At 46.7% G+C, this 19,893-nt stretch overlaps 1 protein-coding gene across 2 annotated transcripts in view; it reads left to right on the plus strand.

Moving 5' to 3' along the window:
• Positions 1 to 19,893, plus strand: part of Spred2 (sprouty-related EVH1 domain containing 2) — a 99,585-nt gene that overhangs the window by 22,197 nt on the left and 57,495 nt on the right. Inside the window, exon 1 of one of the 2 annotated variants that reach the window (XM_006514456.4) lies at positions 407 to 17,552. The exons of the other annotated variant lie outside the window; for it this stretch is intronic. Within the exon in view, the coding sequence (XP_006514519.1) occupies positions 17,476 to 17,552 (77 nt within the window). The 5' untranslated portion in view covers positions 407 to 17,475. Of the gene's footprint in view, positions 1 to 406; positions 17,553 to 19,893 lie in introns of those variants that run through there. 2 annotated transcript variants of the gene reach the window in all.

The raw sequence follows: 19,893 nt of genomic DNA on the forward strand, positions 1-19,893 counted from the left end.
GAAGTCACAGGGGTCTTACTGTGTGACTGCTTCCTCTTCAGCACAGCTGTGTGGCTGGCCAAGATTCTGGTCTCACCAGAGGCCTTGCTTTGGGATTCCACCCTTGAGTTTGTCTTCAGTGTTCTGAGGTTCTCTTTGTGCTCTCAGGAACGCTAGTGCACTCAGTCCTTCTGAACTCACCCGTTTCTGGAAACAGTTGTTTGCTTTGGAAGGTTGTTCCGTTTGCCTATAGTCACTAAAACCCCACCCACCATGCTTTCTTGCAGCGCCTCCTAGAGCTCAGACTCAGGGCAGCCTGGAGCCCTGTCTGTTCGGGTCTGGGAGTACTTGTTGGCTCTGGGATGGTACTGAAGTTCTCAGGCAGAGCGGGAGATGCTCAGATGTGGGAGGATTCATTTCTACTTCTCTCTCTCTCTTTTTTTTTTTTTTTTTTTTTTTTTTTTAGTTTTTCGAGACAGGGTTTCTCTGTGTAGTCCTGGCTGTCCTGGAACTCACTTTGTAGACCAGGCTGGCCTCGAACTCAGAAATCCGCCTGTCTCTGCCTCCCGAGTGCTCCTGATTGTCTAACCCAGCTCCCCTTTGGCCTCTTGATGGTGCTCCCCCTCCAAGCTGCATGCCTAGCTTTCCCTCCTGCCTGCTTTTTATTTGTATTTTGGATACTGGCTCAAGTTTCATAGCCCAGGCTAGACATAGCCCAGGCTAGACTCAGACTTGGATTCTTCCTGCTGTCTTCACCTCTAGAGTCCCCACGTGTCAGGATTTCATGTTTTGCAGATCTCACTAATTGCCTTGAACTTGTAATTCTCCTGCATTGGCTTCAAGTGTGCCGCCATGCCCAGCTAACTCCTGTGGTTACATGGTGACACTGAGATTTTGTTTTGACTTATTACAATGTCAGTTCTGTAAGGACTGGAACATTCTACCGAGGCTTAGCCTGCCCCTTTCTCCCGGCTGGCCTGGGTGCTATCCTGCCCCTGTCTTTACTGACTGTGTGCGTGTACCCTTCAGTCTGACTTCTCCAGCTTGGCCTTTGCCAGGACTCAAGGTTTCTATGGTGACTCCACATGGGTGTGTGACAAGCACTTGGAGTGTTCCACCTAACTCCCAGCCTTGCCACATGGGTGTGTGACAAGCATCTGATGCGTTCCACCTAACTACCAGCCTTGGCAGATGGCACTACCATTCTTTACTGTCACCCAGGTCCCAAATGTGTGCTATCTTTGCCATCCCACCCCCACTCCGTGTTGCCATGGACACCCTAGGCACTGTCTGCTGAGCTACATCCCCATCCCTTTGGGCGTCCATCTTCCCTGTATGGCCTTTTCATGCATAGTCATCCAGCTGAGGTATCTTGTTCCTCCACAGCACACCCCAGACTTGCTTTCCTTGCCACTGGCCCTCTTGGCCAGGCTCCCAAAGTTTCTCATGTGAGCTTTGGCCGGAGGAGCACTGGGACGCCACGTCACTCTTGTCCTTGAGTACTTTTCTGCAGACTAGCCCCCAAGAATCCTTATGGAAATCACATCGCTCACCTCTCTTGTTGTTTAAAACTGGATAGGCATTTCCTGTGGGACTCAGCAGTGGCCGGAGTCATCACTAACTCCCAGTCTTCCTGGCTTGTGTTGCACAGGCTCTCCTGTCTTCTGTGTAAGTCTGTGCCTCTCTTGCCTCAGGATTTTCACAGTTATCGTTGCTTCAGAAAGGGATACCGTTTCTCTGTTTGCCCTGTCAACTCCTCTCAGGTACCTGTGCTGACCCTAGCCACCCTCTCTTATGTCACTAGACGTAAATATGTCTGGTCTGTTGGCTTATGTGTTCATGCTTGGTCTCTCTCTATATGAACAGGAGCATCTTTTGTGTATTTGTGCTCAGAAAGTGCCTGGATGTAGTTAGTAGGTTGGGAAGCGTTGGCGAGGTGAGCAACGTAAGGAAGTTCAGAGCTGTCACCCCTGCTCACTCTCCTTTCTGACTAAAGGTCAAACTGCCTGTTGCTCCCAAAGATTTTTGCATTCTAAGAAGCCATTTCCAGAGACCATGAGGAAACGAGGCCCTGCCAGGACAAGCTGAGTAAAAGCCCCTGGTCCTTTTTTGAGATGCCAGGTTCCTGTGAAAGCCTTTCCTCTGCCCATTCAGTCACCCCAGAACAAACACTGCTGATGCGCTTAAAGTGGAAGTGACAAAACTGCTCCCCCTGAGTCCCCACTGTTAGTCTTTACTGTACTGGGGGTGGGGGGTGACACAGCACTGACCTTGTGGTTCTTTGTAAACACTGACTCTGGCTTCTAGTTAAATGTAGTAAACTGGGCAGATGTGTGTATCTCTGCTGCTACGGCCCAACTCTAGCAAAATGGCAGAAAGGTGTAAAGTATGTAGCAACCAAAACCAAAGGACCAAAGGAGAAAGAGAATTCCCCAGAATAGTATCCCATACAGGAGGGAAGAAAGAGGCCCCAACTCCACAGCCACACATGGGAGCCCTGAGAGAGGACCAGTATTCCTAGAAGTATTAGCATGAACAGCAAAGGATGCTCTTGACCCAAATCACAGAATGTTCCAGCCAGCTCTGGTCCCCATTTGTGGCTTAAACAATAAATTCATCATAGGAAGCAGCAAAAATAACCAAGGTTTTGTTGGTTTTTCTCCATACTGAGGATCTAACCCAGGACCTCCCATGGGCTAGGTAAATACTTAATTACTGAGGTAAGACTGCAGGCCACCTGGGTTTTGTTGTTGTTGTTTTCGGAGAAGGGTGCTTGGGATGGTGATATGAGGCTGTCCTTGAACTCTTGATTCTCCTGCCTGTGCCTCCCACGTCCTGGGATCACAAGGATGTTGAGGTTTGGCTTTTGCTGTATATTGTAATGCTGAGTGTGGCTCCCAAAACCTGGTTGCCCCAGAGACGAAATAGCCTGCCTGCACTTAGACCCAAATGACTATGTGACCTTGCCACCAAATTATTTCTGATTAGTAAATAAAGTGCCAACAGCCAGTAGCCGGGGAGAAGAGATGTAGGTGGGTTTTAGGGTTCCTGAGCTTGGGGGTTGGAGAATGACCAGGGAGAAAAAGGTAAAAGAAAAAATGTCATCATAGGTCAGGAGTTAAAAAACATGGCCCCAAGGGCTGGCCAATCGAAGATTTTAATAACATAGAGGGTAGCTATCTGCCCAGCTCTAGTGCTGATCTAGAATGGGTTACCTTGTTGTAAATGAATGAATAGCCTCTCCCCAATTGCTGTCCAAAACACGCCACAGGAAGTTGGTGCAGAGACAGGCTGGTTCATCTTGGTTTAGGCAGCTGAAGAAAAACTTTCCATTAGAGCAGAGAACTGACTCTCACTATAGATACTTAGTGTAGGGTTTAGTCTAAAGGAGACGTGTTCCAGGTCACAACCCGCTCAAGTTGCTATGGAGAAGTCAGCATTGATTCCCTTATGTGGGCCGGAGTCATTACTTGTTGCTGTCTTGGCCAGTTTCTGATAGGCTTGGATCATTTTCAGGGTGTTCATGGGTAAATGCTTGAGGCTAGGGGCCGTGAGTCCCAGTACTATCACGGCCTGATGTCAAACCAAGGTGTTCTCATTCAAAACAAGGAGAGAGAAGTCACGTCTTTTTTTCCTCTTTCAGTTTTCTGAGGGCTGTGACTAAAACATCCTGGCCTGAACAGTTTCTTGCATTCTTACTTAAAAGAAGACTCTGGCGCACAGCAGACCTCTTCTAGCTATCTTTAGTGGGCTGTGGGGTGTATGTGACTAGGAATTCAGCTGTGCTTACTACCACGGCTGCATAGCATACACGCTTGGGTAGGACTTTAGAATAGCCTCCTGGGGCTCGGAGATCTAATTTTTCAAGTACATGGTATGTAAGAGTCTCTCCTCAGGTCCGTGCGCCTCCAGGACTTCTTGCACCAGAGGCCTGGAACTTCTTTGTTTAAAAGCCACCACCCTCGGCCCTGGAAAGACAGCCGTGCCTTGCTTGGAGCAGACAGAAGGCTGACTTCCTTTCAGTCTTGTGTAGTTTGGCCTTAGCGTGCCTTTGGATTCTTTACTTCTCGAGTGTGGCCCTGCACAGATCCATCTCTGTCTGGAGACTCAGCTGTGTGGTAGAACTGCCTCTTCCGTGTTTAAAACTTGGAGCTGCCTTTTGCCTTTGCTCAGAAAGTTGTGTTTTTTCCTCAGCTAATGTTTTTTAGGGTTTCTGTCATTTACGGGCCCATACGGAGCTCAAAGCTGCATCCGATTCGGGAATGTCCACAGCCGGCGGCAGCCAGGTATACAGACCCGTGCGCCAAAGTTTGTCTTTTAGATAAGAATGCAAGAACTGTTCTGGCAATACAAGTTTAGTCAAAGAAAGCCCTAGGGAAAGTGAAAGAAGAAAAAGATGTGACTTTCCTCTCCCTGTTTTGAACAGAAACACTAAGATGTGAGGAGGGCCAGCGGGTCCGGGAGCTACAGTGTCTCTAGGCCTCTAGGCGTTTCTTGGCAGGGAGGAGGTTAGTTAGGTGGGTAGAATTCTGGGAACTCCTGGTGGAGAAAGGGGCGCCTCCCTCATCTTAAAGGACAGCAGGTTTGGGTGTATGGGTATAGCATACACACCCATGTGGGCCAGGGGGAGAAACAGGAGTATTCACACTGCATGTTTTGTGTGTGCCTGTCACTTGCCCGAGGACTTGATCACATCATCCCATTCAATCCTCTTAGTAACTTTTTTCCTATTGGGAGGAAAACCAAGTTAAGCTCTAAAACGTACTGAACCCAGGGCAATCTGACTTCAAGGCTCTAGGCCTGAGTGGGCTTTTCCCTCCACTAGAGCAAATGGATACTTGAAGTGGGGAGGAGTAACGTGAAGAGGTAAAGTTTAGGGGGAAATGTGGCTTGGGACAGATGGGGAAAAGGATGCATCCGAGTGCTGAGCTAACTGCTCTGGACGCTTCAGGAAGCCATTGACAGTTTTTAATGGGGGGTGACATGACCACAGCAGGTCTTCCAGCTGTACCTGTAAAAACATCTGAGTTCATCACTCCGTGCCAGACACTGTCCCCTGAGCCTGGCACCCTCATTCTAGCCTGTGAGGTAGGTGCTGTGGATATCCGCTGTACCTGTTAATGAAAGTCAGTGGAAGTTTAGAGAGGGTAGAGGACAGAAGGAAACTGAGTATTGCTATGGGAGGTGAACTTGAGGTCAAAGGCAAAAAGGTCACTGGCGAAATCCCTGAGCAATAATGAAGGCGGGAGTAGGGGGCTAGCAGGATAAGTGAGAGGCTGGGGTGTAGCTGAGGAGGCTGGGAGAGTCCGATGGCAGAGGCTTCAGATCTCCACCCTGTAAGATGCTAGTATTGATAAAAGTGGAAGAAGGGACAATTTCCTCCTTGGTACCTTCTCAACAAAATTGAAGAATCAGGCTGGAATGTTTTGCTCAAAGGTCAGACCGACAACTTTGAGTTAAGGGCAGTTGTCAGAGAGATTTACTCAGGATTCAACTTTAGACAGAAAATGTATGTGATGGCCGGGCAAAGGCGGGATACCTGGGGACTACAGAGCACTCTAATTCAAGGCTGAATAGAGTTCTAGATGTTTCGGCTGGTGATAGGGTCTGGTTTTAATTAATTAATTAATTAATTTACTTATTTATTTTTCTAGCAATGATCAAAGAATAAATGTTTGCTTATTGACACTTCTAAAGGCCGAAAGGTTCAAGATCAGGTGGCGGAGTCCGGGAAGGATCTTACTGCTGCAAGTCAGTGCAGGGTACCACATGTCAAGACAGATGGCTAGCTCAGGTCTCTCCTGCTTTTATAAATCTCTAATGCACCCTGGGGTTCCTTTCCACTCCCTACCTTCAGATACCCTCGCTTGTGACTTTGGGAATTAAATGTCTAGTAGTTGATAATCTGGAGAACACGCCGAGATGGTAGCAGAGGGACAGCTGGATAGGTGGTGGGTGACCTGAATTCTTGAAAGAGCTGAATGACGGAGAGAAATTACTGGGTCCCTGGGCATCTCTGTACACTTAAGATTGTCACTCGGGCCAACCAGCTTCGGCCTGACAGCCTTCCATTTTCCCCATTCAGGAAACAATTCAAATCACTATGGTTTTGGCTCAGGATGTGGCTTAATTTTTGCCTAGCATCCATAAAACACTGAGTTTGACTTCCAGCAGTACATAAACCAGACACATAACTGGAATTGCAGTCCTTGGGAAGTGGAGGCAGAAATATGAGTTCAAGGTAATCTCTGGTTATGTGGTGAGTGAGTTTGGAGCCTGCCAGGCTGCATACTACCCTGTCTAAAAACCAACATCAAAGCCCATCATGTAGTTGCCACGGAGTTTCCTGAGAAAGCCAGAAGTAGAGCAAGGTGAAAATACAACACGTGTTTTAAGTTTCTCCCGGTTTTAGTTGGTGCCTGGATTCATCCACTCACTGCTTCGCAGCATCTTTGTGTCTCTGCGTCTTTGTGGCTCTGCGGGGTCCCAGGGTGATAGCCAAACTTAACAGTGGGAACCGTGGCACTCAGTAGGGCCAGGGCTGGCTGCCGGCAAGGGAGGTGTTTAACTTCCCCAGGGCTTAGGTAAAGGAAGCAGGCACTGATAAGAAAGCGTGTGAGTCTCAGCTTTAGCTTTTTATGGGGGTCACTGTGAGAGGGAAGGTCCATTCACAAGCCTCCAGCCTTCACTCTGACAGTGGCTTCCTGCAGGGCCCCAGCCATCCTCTAAAAGCTGTGACCCCAGCCTGAGGAAGATGCAGGCTGCAGCTCCTACACTCTCCTCTTAAGACTTGCTCAGTTACAGAGCTGTGTGGTTGGCGCTTGTTGGTCAGTTATTTGTTTGTTATTTTTTGTTGACAGAGGCTACCTGAGAGGAAATGAGAATTTTTAGGTGAGCTCTTTTTTTTTGTTGTTTTGTTTTTTCGAGACAGGATTTTCTCTGTATAGCCCCGGCTGTCCTGGAACTCACTCTGTAGACCAGGCTGGCCTCGAACTCAGAAATCTGCCTGCCTCTGCCTCCCGAGTGCTGGGATCAAAGGCGTGTGCCACCACGCCTGGCTAGGAAATGAGAATTTTAATTTTTTTTCTGCTTTTTTTGGTATTTTGAGACCTGGCCTTACTGTGTAAGTCCAGGCTGGCCTGAAACCTGCTCTACCTCCCAAGCCCTGGGATTAACCAGCCATGGCCATCATTTGATGCACGTTAGAAAACAAAACCAAGAAATGTTTCTGTGAGGGACACATCTCATCTTTAAGTTCATAAGACACGGGGAAAGCCTTTTCCCAGATGTAGCCTTATTTACTGTTTATTTTTTAAAATTAAGAAAATTGGGGGTATTTTTAAATTTGTGTCACATGGGTGTTTGCCTGCATGTATGCTTGTGCACCATGGAGTGCCCACAGAGGACGGAAGAGAGCGTTGGACTGTCTGGAACTGCAGTTACAGATGCTTGCCGTGTGGGTGCTAGGAATGGACCCTGGGTCTTACGTAAGAGCGGCCAGTGCCCTTGACCATTGAGCCATCTCTCCAGCTCCTTACTGATTTTTTTTTTTTTTTTTTTTTTTTTTTTAAGATCAGTCTCACTTAAAACATTCGCCTGTCTATGTTAGGGATGAGAAATACAGGCTCGGAGAGTGATGCCACACCTTCCTGCTTCTTGTCTGCAGTGGGCCAGGAGTGGACAAGAGGCATGAATGGATGAAGGGAGGTTTCGGAAAGAACAGTTCTGTACTGCATACTGTGTTTCTGTTGGCATGCCCATATGCAGCAGTGATCGATAAGATTATAGTGTAATTGAAAAAAAATCTCCATTACCAAGAAATGCTACCAGTCAGACCATACTTTGGGTAATGCTGGTGTAACCAAACCAACTCTAGTGCCAGTCACATAGAACTTTTAACACAGTATGCTGCATGTTACCAGGTGACCATGAAGACATGACTCATGGCGTCCTTTTGAGAAGAAAGTCTTCTCCCGGGACGCTTAGCTCTTGTTTCTGTTTGCTGACAAATGGCTATGCTTTGTATCTTCGCTTGTCTGAGAGATTATTTGGGATATTCTTCAATATGCTTGCAAAAGGGAACCATAGACCAGGAAGCACCAGTAACGTTTCCTTATTTCTGGTAAGTCTCTTTATTTATAATAACTATTAAGGTAAAGGTTAAATGATTAGTCAACAAATAGGTATTGGGTAAAATCACGCCTTTCAGCTTGGAGTTTGTGGGAAAGCGGTCAGGTGCAGGTGGACGGGGGAGCGGGACAGGCAGTTATAGTTCCCACCTCAGTTGTCCCTTTATCTATGTTAAGAGTTCTAAACGTGCTTGAGGGCTGGTGAGGTAGCTCAGCGAGCAGCTTAATGTCCTAGTGACCTGAGGGGGACCTCAGAGAAGGCTGGAAGGAGAGAAAGATCCCTGCAAGCGGTCCCTGACCTCCACATGCACTAAACAACCATATGGTTTAAAACACTTGCAATATAAAGGTGGTTGGTTCTGAGCAGGGTGGTGTTTATAACGTGCTCCTTCGTTTCCCTTGTTTCTGTGTCTGTTGCAATGACTTTCTACAAGAAAAGCTACTAGCTGCCTGACCTTTGCCTTCTGAAAAGGAGCCGGGAAGGATCCCGTTTGAACTTGTGACATCTTGCCTACTGCAGGTAGAGCTGGTAGAATGACAAGTGACTCCTCCCTGCTCCGAGCTGACCTGTGTTCACTTTCCTCCTCCTTTCCACTCCATGCCCGGCAGTCTACTAAACAACCCTCATGAGGATGAGAACTTGAGACTGTTCCTGGCTGGCTACTGAGCAGAGCTTGGTAATGAGTGGCTTCGTTCCGGAGAGTGGATCTCACGCAGACATCCAGTTTGTATCCTGGGGTTTGACTGTGATAGTTTTCCTCATTTCACCACACCACACTGGAGCCTACACTCAGGATTTCCTGCTAATGGAGAACCTCCCCTCACATCTTCAGAGTAAACTTACTATGGGTATTTTAACTCGGCTTGGAAGGAAGCAGAATTGTCTGCACCTCCGAGTACCAGGAAAAAACTCAACAGAGGAATTACTGAGTTTCCCCTAGCTTGACTGTATACAGCATCACAGAGAAGCTTAGCAAACAAGCAATGAAAAGGTGAATTTCGGGTATGATACATGAAGAGTTAATCTAAAACTATGAATTTGGGGACTTATAGAAGAGACATTAGACAGCCAATAGCAAAACAAACAGTTCCTTTTTTTGTTTGTGTGCGTGTGCATGCGGAAGTCAGGGCAGCTCTGAGCAGTTAGTTAGCTCATGCCTTCCACCTTGTCCAGGCAAGATCTCTCCTGTGGTTTCTGGTGCTGCTCTGTACTGTGCCGAGCCCTTCAGGCTCGCTCCTAGCCCCCAACCCATGCTCCAGGCAGTTCCGACTACCTTCCATCTTGCAGTAGCAGTACTAGGGTTGCTGCTGAACACCACTGCACCAGGCTTTATAAAGTGAGTTCCAGAAATAAAAGTCAGGCTTTTATAGCTACTGTCTTACCTGCTGAGCCATCTTCCAGGCCACCACTACCACGGCCTCTTCCTCCTCCTCCCCGCTTTAAATAGCATGCTAACTGATTAAAAGAGAAAATCATAGCTAGGACAAAATAGCTAACAACTGACTGGATCCAACTTTCTGTCCAATGGAAAAATATTGTAAGATTGTGGCTTGGGTAAGAAATATTTCTCATGCACAGTTGTTGGAAGCATCCTCTTTCTGGGAAGCAGTTTAGTTGTTTGTGTTCCTTACCCTCCCCTACTATGAGAATTTCTTCTGGAAAGGTAAAGATAAAATAATTCGGTTATATGAAGGACCCACGTACTGTGTAGCCATGGAAAAGGGGGCTGTCAGGGAACTGGTGTTGTGAGCTGTGATGTTGTGTTACGTTTTGCTTTGTTGTTTGAGACAAGGTCTCACTCTGTAGCCCAGGCTTGTCTTGAACTCACAGAGATATACATGCTGCCTCCTGAGTGCTAGGATTGAAGGTGTGTGCCACCATGCCCTGCTGGGGTGTTTGTTTTGTTTTAAGGATTTTGTTTTAATTATTTGTATGTCTCTGTGTGAGTTTGTGCTGCTGAGTATTTTGTATAGAGGTCAGAGAAGGGCATTAGGTCCCCTGAACCTAGAGTTACCAGCAGTTGTAAACCACTGAAAGTAGGTTCTGAGAACCAAACTTGGGTCCTTTCCAAAAACAGTGTGTGCCCTTAAGAGCTGCGTCATCTCACCAGCTCTTCAGGGAATTGTTGGTAATACAGAAATACAATATTGGGGTCAAAGAAAAGAAGATATGGAACTCTACCTGCGTGACAGGATCCAATGTGTATCACAAAATGTGTATCACAAAAACATATCTGGAATATGGTGTTAGCACTGGCCATTGTCATCTGAGTGTTGTGTTGGAGTGTGTGTGTGTGTGTGTGTGTGTGTGTGTGTGTTTGTGTGCACCTGTGTGAGTATGATTACATGCTTGTGTGTAAATAATTTAAAATGCTATTCTGGAAAATTTATCACTGCCATATGGTATGTATGTATGTATGTATGTATGTATGATATATATACTGAAATGAGGTTTTGTCACTTAGCAAGAAGGGCCACGCTACCAGAATTAACAAGGTCTAGTTGGGATGGTATATTGTATTAACTTGTGATGATAAAATTAATGCTTTCTTTTAGAAACCATAAAGGGGACCTATGCAAAACTTTAAGTAGTGCCCGTATAAGGACCATGCTGTCTTTGATGTGATCATGCCCCTGAAACTAGGCAGCTGAGACATCTCATTTGCAGGGTCATAAAGAGACTGGGCAGTTCATTCAGGATCAAAAAACTCACAGCAGAGGGTGGATTTGAACTCAAGCAGTCTGGATCTAGTGTCCAGGCTATTAAGCCCCAGCATTTGATTCTGTTCATTGTGTGAACAGCAGTATCATTTCTGACCCGACTCAGCTTTACCTGAGCCGCTCTGCTGTGTACAGGGAAGAGCTTTGACCCTGACAACAGGGAACCGGTCTCTGGGTATATAGAGCCGTTTTAGTTTTGTAAGATAGGCTTGTGGGAGGGTCCCGGGGAAGCCTTGCTATTTCTGAAAGCCCTTGCCTTTCCTGGATTTTGCTGAGACTGGCTCTTGTTCATTCTCCCTGAAACGTTTCTGCCCAGCCCACCAGGCATTTCTGTAGGTTTGTAATCTTGCATGAGGCTTCTAGACCTAAGGCCTTAGAGGGGAATCCAAGCATGGGAAGGCAGTGACAGGAACCTGGGTACCCCCCAGCTCAACTAAGATCCCCACAATAAATATATCATTACCCCAAATGCTTGTGACTGGAAATGCTTTACTGTCTGGAAAAAATTGTATACATTGTATAATGTGATCATGGGGATGCATTGAGCCTGGTGTGGCCTTGGTGGGGACAGAGGGACATGGTTTTGTCTCTGGAACAGGGCCCAGTGTGAGTATGAGTATTACTGGCTGTTATGGGAGTAGGCTTGTTTGTATAATAATAATTTTGAGGGATGTCTTTGTTAACATTAATGACTTTATGATAATTAGAAACAGTAAGAGTCTAGGAGTTGAGGGTATGGCTATGTCTTAGCAAAATGGTAAACATTGGGATGCCTAGGACTTCCCTTAAGGCTGTAGAAAGAACTCTTAACACGACGGGCAGTGGTGGTGCACGCCTTTAATTGGGACTTCAGAGTCCAAGGCCAGCCTGGTCTACAGAGTGAGACAAGGACTAGGACTATACAGAGAAACCGTGTGTGTGTGTGTGGGGGGGGCTCTTAACACATGAGTTTGAAAATATATAATTTTTAGTTATAAAAAAATAAAGATATATAAATTATATGAGGGGCTTTATAAATCTAAAAGAACAAAAATCGTCATTCTGTGAGTCATCTTGTTAGAAAATTCTTAAGGGAGGAGATAAAGAGATTTAGGGAGTGTAGATCATAGGTGATCTTATTTAGTTAAGTATTTTATTTATGTTTATAAAGAGGTGAATTTTTAAGTTTAGGGTCAGCCTAAGACAGACTAAGGTTAGACTTAGGCGTGATGAAATGATAATTTCAGGACAGGGCCTCACTTAACTAGTTTATTGTCTGTCTTAATAAAGGTAGACGGATCTTTAAATTTTTTTATAATGTTAAAAATGTATATTTGTTGTCATGGGTCATGGGATAGTGATTTATAAGATAATAAAAAAACTAGAGTAAATGACTAGATTGGTATGTAATGCTTAAAGAATTGACACAAGCAAGCAGGACATGCAGAGAGATCTCTTAGAATAACAAACAAAATATAGACAGAAAAATCTCCGGAGGGGGGGGGGGGACAACAGAGAGAGAAGCAGACTGGAAAAGCTGTATTAAATAGAACACAGGTCTTCAGCTTATACCCATGATTCGACTTGAAATCGTTCTTTTCTCTGCTCCCAGACACCCTTCTCTCAGAAGCCCTCTCTAAGCTGGGAGGCTGGTTGGTTCTTGGCAGGGATGGCTCTCAAATCTAAACTCAAGAGTTGTTTCATACACACCTTATACCCATAGCCTAAGGCTAGCTTATGTAACATTTAAAATACTTTTCTACATTAAGCAGGGCATGATGGCTCACACCTAAGATCCTAACACTCTGGAGTTGAAAGCAGGAGGATTGGAAATCCAAGGTCACCCTTGGCTACATAGCAGTTTGAGGCTAGCCTGTACCTGTTCTCAAACAGCAACAATAATAATTTTTTTTAGAACTTCCCACTTATGGTATGCCGTCAGTACTCAGAAGGTTTCTGATTTTGAAGTGTACTGAGTTTGGAGTTTTCTTTTTTAGGAAAGTAAAGAGTTTCAACCCAGGGATTCAAGTTCTATAGTGAGAGACATTTCCAGACCCTTGAGTCTTGTCATCAGCCCACCTATGCTTACTGGTTTTGTTTGCCCACCTGATTGGTTGGTTGGTTGGTTGGGCTTTTGTTGTTGTGTTAGTTTAGTTTGTTTTTTCTTTTAATTTGATCTTAGTAGTCCTGGGTCTCTGATCCAGGCCCGTATGAATGCTAAGCAAACTCTGTATCATTGACCCACACACTGTGGCCTCTAGCTTAACACATGGTTTCTTTAATAAACTTGCTTTGTTTAACAGGATTTAAAAGTGTACTTAATACAGTTTTACTCTATCTGTAGATTTGCTAGTTTCTTCAAAATCCATGTGTGGCAAAGACCTTCCAATGATTCAAGTTAGAGCAGTTCCATTTTTGTATCAAAAAGAAACACCGTCAGTGGCTGTCTGGACATGTACCTTGCTGGGGATGGTGCCAGAGCCTGGGTAACCGCCTGGACTTCAATGAAGGGGGGTGGGGGGGCGCATTGCATTCCTCAGTGGGGAGGTGGAGGCCTAGAATCAACTTTCTAACATTTTTAAATGGATGGGGGTTGGGACAAGGCAGAGCACAGGTACATACATGCCACAGGGTGTGTGTGGGTGGCAGGGGACAGCTTGTGAGAATCTGTTCTCTCCTTTCACCATGTGGGCCCAGGAGATCAAGCCCAGGCTGACAGGCTTGGAGTCAGCACCGAGCCATCTTGCTAGCTAGCGCCTCCATCTTTTCCTTAGGTATGAGAGAACCTTAGAAATCCATATTTGACAAGATTGACTCGTAGGCACTTTCTCATGGCTGCTGTTTCATTTAAAGCAAAGCTGACGTTGGGACCTTCTGTAAATTCTTCACAGATTAAAACAAAAAAAACAAAAGCAAATGTTTGTACAAGTGCACAAGAGGTGGGGTGGATTGGATATAGGATGCTTTTAGAATTAAGTCGGGTGTTTCAGAGGGTGCGGAGGAAAGAGGTGGGAAAGAGAAGAGATAGTGTAGTGCATCTTTTTATTGCTGTGTCTCAGGAAAGAGGATGAAGCAGCTCTTGGGTTGTTCTCCGGTCTGGCCAGGTAAATTTTCTTAGTTACAGCAGAGTTAAGTCCCCCCACCCCCACCCAAAAAAAAGCGGAGAACTGGGACATCACAAGCCAGAGCCATGTGGACAGGCTGGCCAAGCCAGAAGACCTAGAGCTTCAGTGGCCACTGGGCCTTCTACTAGGCCAGTAAACTGCAGAGTGAGCCCCCTCAGCCCATCTGCTGAGCCTGCTGAATGGTAGCAGCTGCTCCACTTTGCCTGTAGATGTTGGCTAAATTGGAGGCTTGTGTTGACTGGCCAGGAGGGCAAAATTTACCTCTAAGCCAAGGAGCACTGGGAATATTGGGGTAGTCTGAGAAGCAGGACTGTCTGCTAATGAATGGATTGTATACTCAGGAGAAGTTCGTGAGTCCAATGGGAACGTGTTGACACATGTGAGTGCATATGTTAGAGAAAAATCACTCCCATCTCTGTGTTGCTGTAGTTGTTGGAGATCAAGAGACATCCCACAGATAAGAGCCCATGCTATAAGCCGTCTGTGGACAGACCTCCCCATGCCTTCACAGAAATGCATGGTAGAGGTGCTTCCTGGCTCCTTTCTGGCTTAAGAAGTCACCAGACATGGGGCTGTAAGCCTGTGGACCTGGCCATTTTACAGGGCACCAGGCTGGGTGAAGAAACCTGGCCCACAGGGTCGTGTTGCCCCAACATCGTTTGTTGGACACAGATAATGTTTTTGTCCCCGCCCCAATGGGAGACACTCAATCTCTACCTCAAGGGCTTGGATTGAGTTTCGCAAGCTTTATATTAGTAGGTGATTGAAACACTTGGCTGGATCGCAGCAGCCGTAGTGTGGTAACCTGTGTGGCACAAGCCTCCTGGGTGAGTCATAGTTAATGGTGGTTAGAGACTTACTGTCCTAGCTTTTCAGTATTGGTGAAGCATATGTCTATATAGTTGTTTTTAGCTTGACAACCTAGATCTAAATAGGAGATATGGTGGTTTGGTTTGGTTTGGTTTTTTTCAAAACAGGGTTTCTCTGTATAGCCCTGGCCGTCCTGGAACTCACTCTGTAGACCAGGCTGGCCTCGAATTTAGAAATCCGCCTGCCTCTGCCTCCCAAGTGCTGGGATTAAAGGCGTGTGCCACCACCTCCCGGCTCTGAATTTGTTTTAATCAAGTACTGTAGTGACCCCCTCCATTCAATGTGCTCGCAAATGTCTTGCACTCCGTGAGATTTTGTTAGGTTCAGAAATAACTTAGAAGCATTTATGGTATATTTTACATTTTTCGTGTAAGTTTTCTTTTATAGGCCCCATATTGAGCATGTTTGCCTGTCGCTCTCTAGTATATAAACCGGGAACTGGGTGGACTTAACCATTTCTTTGTGCAAAAGCCAGCAATTCAGTCAGGCCTTCTTGTCATTAGCCGTGGAAAATGAGATACTTCTGGCAGGAGTCCATGCTGTGGAGGGATGGCCAACCCCACCAAAGAGAAAGCAACCACAGAAGCCGTGGTCTGGAGACGAAGCCTGCCCCTTCACCTGAAGGAGTCTCATCTGTAAAATGGGGACGATACTGTTTGGATAAGGCTGATGGACATTTGACAAGTGCCAGCTTACTCACACTGCCACGTGGGTCTCCATCTCAGTCACAAGCGACCTTGTTTTTTAAAGGGAGACTCTGAAGTACGGGTGGAAATGGAGAAACAAGGGGAGCATGGATTTCACAAGTGCCTTCGGAGAAGACAGAATAAGTCACCGACCCTGATCCAGTGTCTGTCCAACATCTCAGATGTCAGCTGCTGTTACAATGATGGTATGCCTGTTGAAGTCAAAGGGTCCTTCATTCAGTACGGTGAAGACCTGATACTAGAGGCACACTGCTTGCAGATATATAATACCACCCCGTGCCATCTGATATGGGGACAGACAGTCCACACTCATTGAATTACTGGAAAAATCAACTTTGCCTACATAGTTAGGAAGCTATTTGGAACCTCCAGTGTTTTTCTTTCTCTTAAACAAATAATGAAGCAAGCTTTGTATGGGGACCACACCTGTAATGCCAGCAGTCAGCAAAAAGACCACTGCAAGTTCAAGGCCAGCCAGTGCTTCGTATTGGGTTCAAGCTACACCTGTAGACTAGTGCTACTAGTGAGCAGACATCTGCCGTTTAGGGAGGTGATGCTCTTCTGACCCCCAAGCTTCCTCCCTCGCTGTCTCTGCTCAGAACAAGCGTTTTCCCAGTAAAGCTCACCCATTGCCGAGAAGACGAGAGCTCACTGCAGGCATCTCTCCTACTTTAATGGCTGAGGCAGAGAAATCCATCATTAACTCAAGCTCTTCCCCTGGGGTCAGCATGCTATCGTGGAGGAAGGGCAGAGAGCAACGCAGACTCCTCATCCCAGTCTCTCCACCCACTGTGCTGTGCTATGCTGTGCTGTGCTGTTCTGTGCACCCGTGAAACGGCTATCAGAGTCAACAGCACAGCTAGTGTCTGGCAGCTGGCTTCGTCTAGTGGCTGATGGGAGGAGTTTCCTTTCAAGACCTCTGCTGCTCTAGAGGACAGGCCCTTTCCTCCTAAGTAAAAGGAAAATGCCAGGTAGATTCTTATTTTCCCTTTGTGGGTTTACCTGCCAAGGTCATAGGAGACTCTACAGGTGAGAGGAGTGGAGAGCAAAATTCCTCCTGACTGTTGAGTAGAAGTCACAACAAGCCTACTGTGTGCCTGGTGGTTTCTTTGGCAGGTGGAGGAGAGAGCATAGTGATGGCTAAGCAGTGGGGCCCTGGGGCACTTGGTCTAATGAGGTGAGAGGCATGAGAGGTAAATAATAAAACAGCTCTAAACCAGTGCTCCCGACAGTAGCACCCCCTCAACCCCCACTCCCACCAAGAGGGAGCCATGGGCGAGGGCCCGGGTGTAAGCTGTGCTGTCACATTCGGCCTTGCACCTGGTGTAATGCTCTTTTGTGATCTTGAAATTCTTATTTGTGTGTGTGTGTGTGTGTGTGTGTGTGTGTGTGTGTGTGTGTGTGTGTTGGGGCTGAAACTCTTGAGTGTAAAACAGGATAGGTTACCAGTCTGCTGAGGGCAGCTGAGGCCATCACGCTGCAACACTGGGAGGATACCAACCATTAGCAATTCATTGACAGCCTTGCAGAGATAGTCTGTTTCGGCTAGCTGGGGCTGGGGTGGGTGAGGTTTTGCCTGAGCTAGAGATCTTGTAGGACTACGGGGCTGCTGGAGAGGAGTCCTGAGCCAGGGGCAGTGAGGCAGATATGCAGGAGTGAGGCAAGGCCCTCTGTGGAGCCACGGAGCGCAGCCGCTCAGCTGCAGCGGACGACCTGCGGATCAAGGTTCTTGTCAGCGTCGAGAGCGAGCGTCACTAGAACAAATATTCATCCAAAAATAAACTTCCTGCTCTTCCTGTTTTTATAACTTGCCTATTTCCTCTGAGTTTGAGGCTGGTCTCCTGTTCCGTGGGTGTTAATCTTCAGAGGATCAAGACCTCTATAGAAGCATTTCCTGTACATGTTTATCCACCCAGCCTGAAATTATTTTCTCCAAATGATAAGAGAATTTTTTTCCATCCTGGTATGTCAGCCTTTGAAAGGTTTTCAGTTGGGAATCCCAGGGATGAAGGCTCCAGCCAAGTCATAGGAGACCCAGACAGGTGAGAAATGACCTTCAGTGCTTGTGGTTTGTCCTTTTACAGGGGTGTGTATGTGTGTGTGTGTGTGTGTGTGTGTGTGTGTGTGTGTGTTATAAGTATGCACATAGAAGTCAGAGGAAAAGTGAAGAGTTGGGGATGAGGGGACGGGACAAATAGCCTTAGTGTTTTTAACTCCTTGGCCCTGGAACACCTACCCCTGAGAGTCTCCCTTGCTTTTTATGCTTAGAAATCCCAAGCCAGCATTCCAGTGAGTACTTTAAAATACAAATTTCCTTGACTGAGTCTGACAGACAGAGGCTGAGGTGACCTGACTGGTGCCACAGTGGAACCTGGAGGGAGGCCAGCTGCCTTTCTTTGAGGCCTTAGGTGGGCCTGGGGCAGCCACATTTTCTAAACGCTACCGCCACGTGCCACCACCTCTCCTATCAGAGACCCAGGTGACACCATTGGGAGTGACTGCCCCCAGACCACTGACCAAGTCTGTGGCCACTAGTCATTTGGGTTCTGAGCCCTTAAAACAAGCCATCGTGGGCTGAGAGGTGGTGTGATTTCATTACCTTATTACAATACATGCTAGACACCCTACTAGTAATTATTTTGATTGCTGTGGGAACAAAACTATTTTAGATATATTGAGTTATGACAACTCTAAGGAAAAAAATTCAAATTGTGGATATGGCTTGTTCCATTTCTGTGTGGTGTGGTGCATTCACAGGTACACAGTCTCTGGGCTGTCTCCCTATTGGCCTAGCTGAGTGGTGACCTATCCCTAAACCTAGACTTTCCTAGGACAGTGGTTGGGACAGCGATTCCTGTAGGCTGACAGTTAATTCTCACACACATACACACACACACACACACACACACACGCACACGCACAGAGTTGTTTTGGTTTTCCTTTGTCAGCCTTGCTGATCAGTCTCCTTCCTGGAAACCTTTTTTCAGAGCCTACGGTCTTCCTGCGCTCCTGCCCCCGGGTCAGACTCTACGGCTGGTTACCTTTGATCCGTTCACTGCAGGCTGGTTGTCTAGAAACTCAGTGCTCAGTTGAACCCTGAAACCACTGTTGCAGAGCAAATTGTGTGTGGTGGGTCCCCAGTCCTTTTGTGTCCCATTGTATGTTATTCCTGGTCCCCATCCTACTCCACCCCACCCTCATCTGCCCATACGTGCCGGCGCGCCTTTGGAGTGAATGAGCATGCGCTGGGGAAACACAGGGTAGACGTGAGGCCTGGGAAACTCCTGCTGTGGGAAGTACAGAAGTCCCTTCGCTGGGCTCACCCTCCTCAGTCTGCCGGCATTTCTGGAACAAGGGGAAGTTCAGCTGCTGGCTGAAGCCCCAGATAATTCCCTGCTGCAAATGAAGAGCTCCATATTGACCCAGAGTCCAGGAGAACGTGTTTACAGGGCAAACCCTGTTCTGCTGACCCGTACAGTACCCCTGTACCAACTACATTTTTGCCCCCACTTTGTGGTCTGTTTTATATTTAACCTTTTTTTTTTTAAATCTCAGCTAGATGGGAGCAGGCATGTGTTGAATGATTGGGGTATACAAGCATGGCACAAAGTTAATTAACAGAACAAACGCCAAGATACCCAAGTAGCCACTGTTATTTCCCTGTTTGTAGACAAAGCACCTACCCGCAAATGAGTTTCCCCACAATGAAGCAGGATGTGGGCACACAGTGTAGGGCTAACTCGAGTCCTGTATTTGAGCAAATCAAAGGTTGTACCTTCAGGTTCACTAGGGAAGGTAGAGTGGTCAAGCAACCTTTGGGTTCTTTCCTGTGAGTGGAAAGAGGTGCCATGTTCAGACCTTCCTGAAGGTTGGGTCTAAGGATTGGGCACATGGCTTTGGCGTTTGGTTGGATCTGGTTCAACCATTGTATTGATTCAGTCATAGTAAACTAACCCAAGGTTGCCTGGGCCTCACTCCTCTCTGTGAAAGGGGGACATTCGTCCACGTTCTGTGTTGTTTTCTGTGTTGTTGTAAAAGTTTTGTCTATATTAACATAGAAAGTACCTCAACAGACACATCTCTCCAAAGCCCCGAGGACGACACTAGATGTAACCACAAGAAAGTGGGCAGAGGCTCACAGCTGTCCATCAAAATATGATACCCACAGGAGCTCACAGTCCCTTGTGTTGTGAAGCTTGTTGACCCAAGGGAATTGCTTGCTCCTCTCTACCTGAATAAGGCCAGCTCTTAGGCTGCTATAGCTATTGGATGTTTATAGCCCTTCAGCCAGTTAAAACAGGACCTTATCTGTCCAGGCCTGGGCTGATCTCCACCAGACACACTTTGACACTTAATGCGCATGTAAGCAGGAGGGGTGTGGAG

This window comes from Mus musculus, chromosome 11 (assembly GCF_000001635.26).
Source record: "Mus musculus strain C57BL/6J chromosome 11, GRCm38.p6 C57BL/6J".
Classification (NCBI taxonomy): domain Eukaryota; kingdom Metazoa; phylum Chordata; class Mammalia; order Rodentia; family Muridae; genus Mus; species Mus musculus.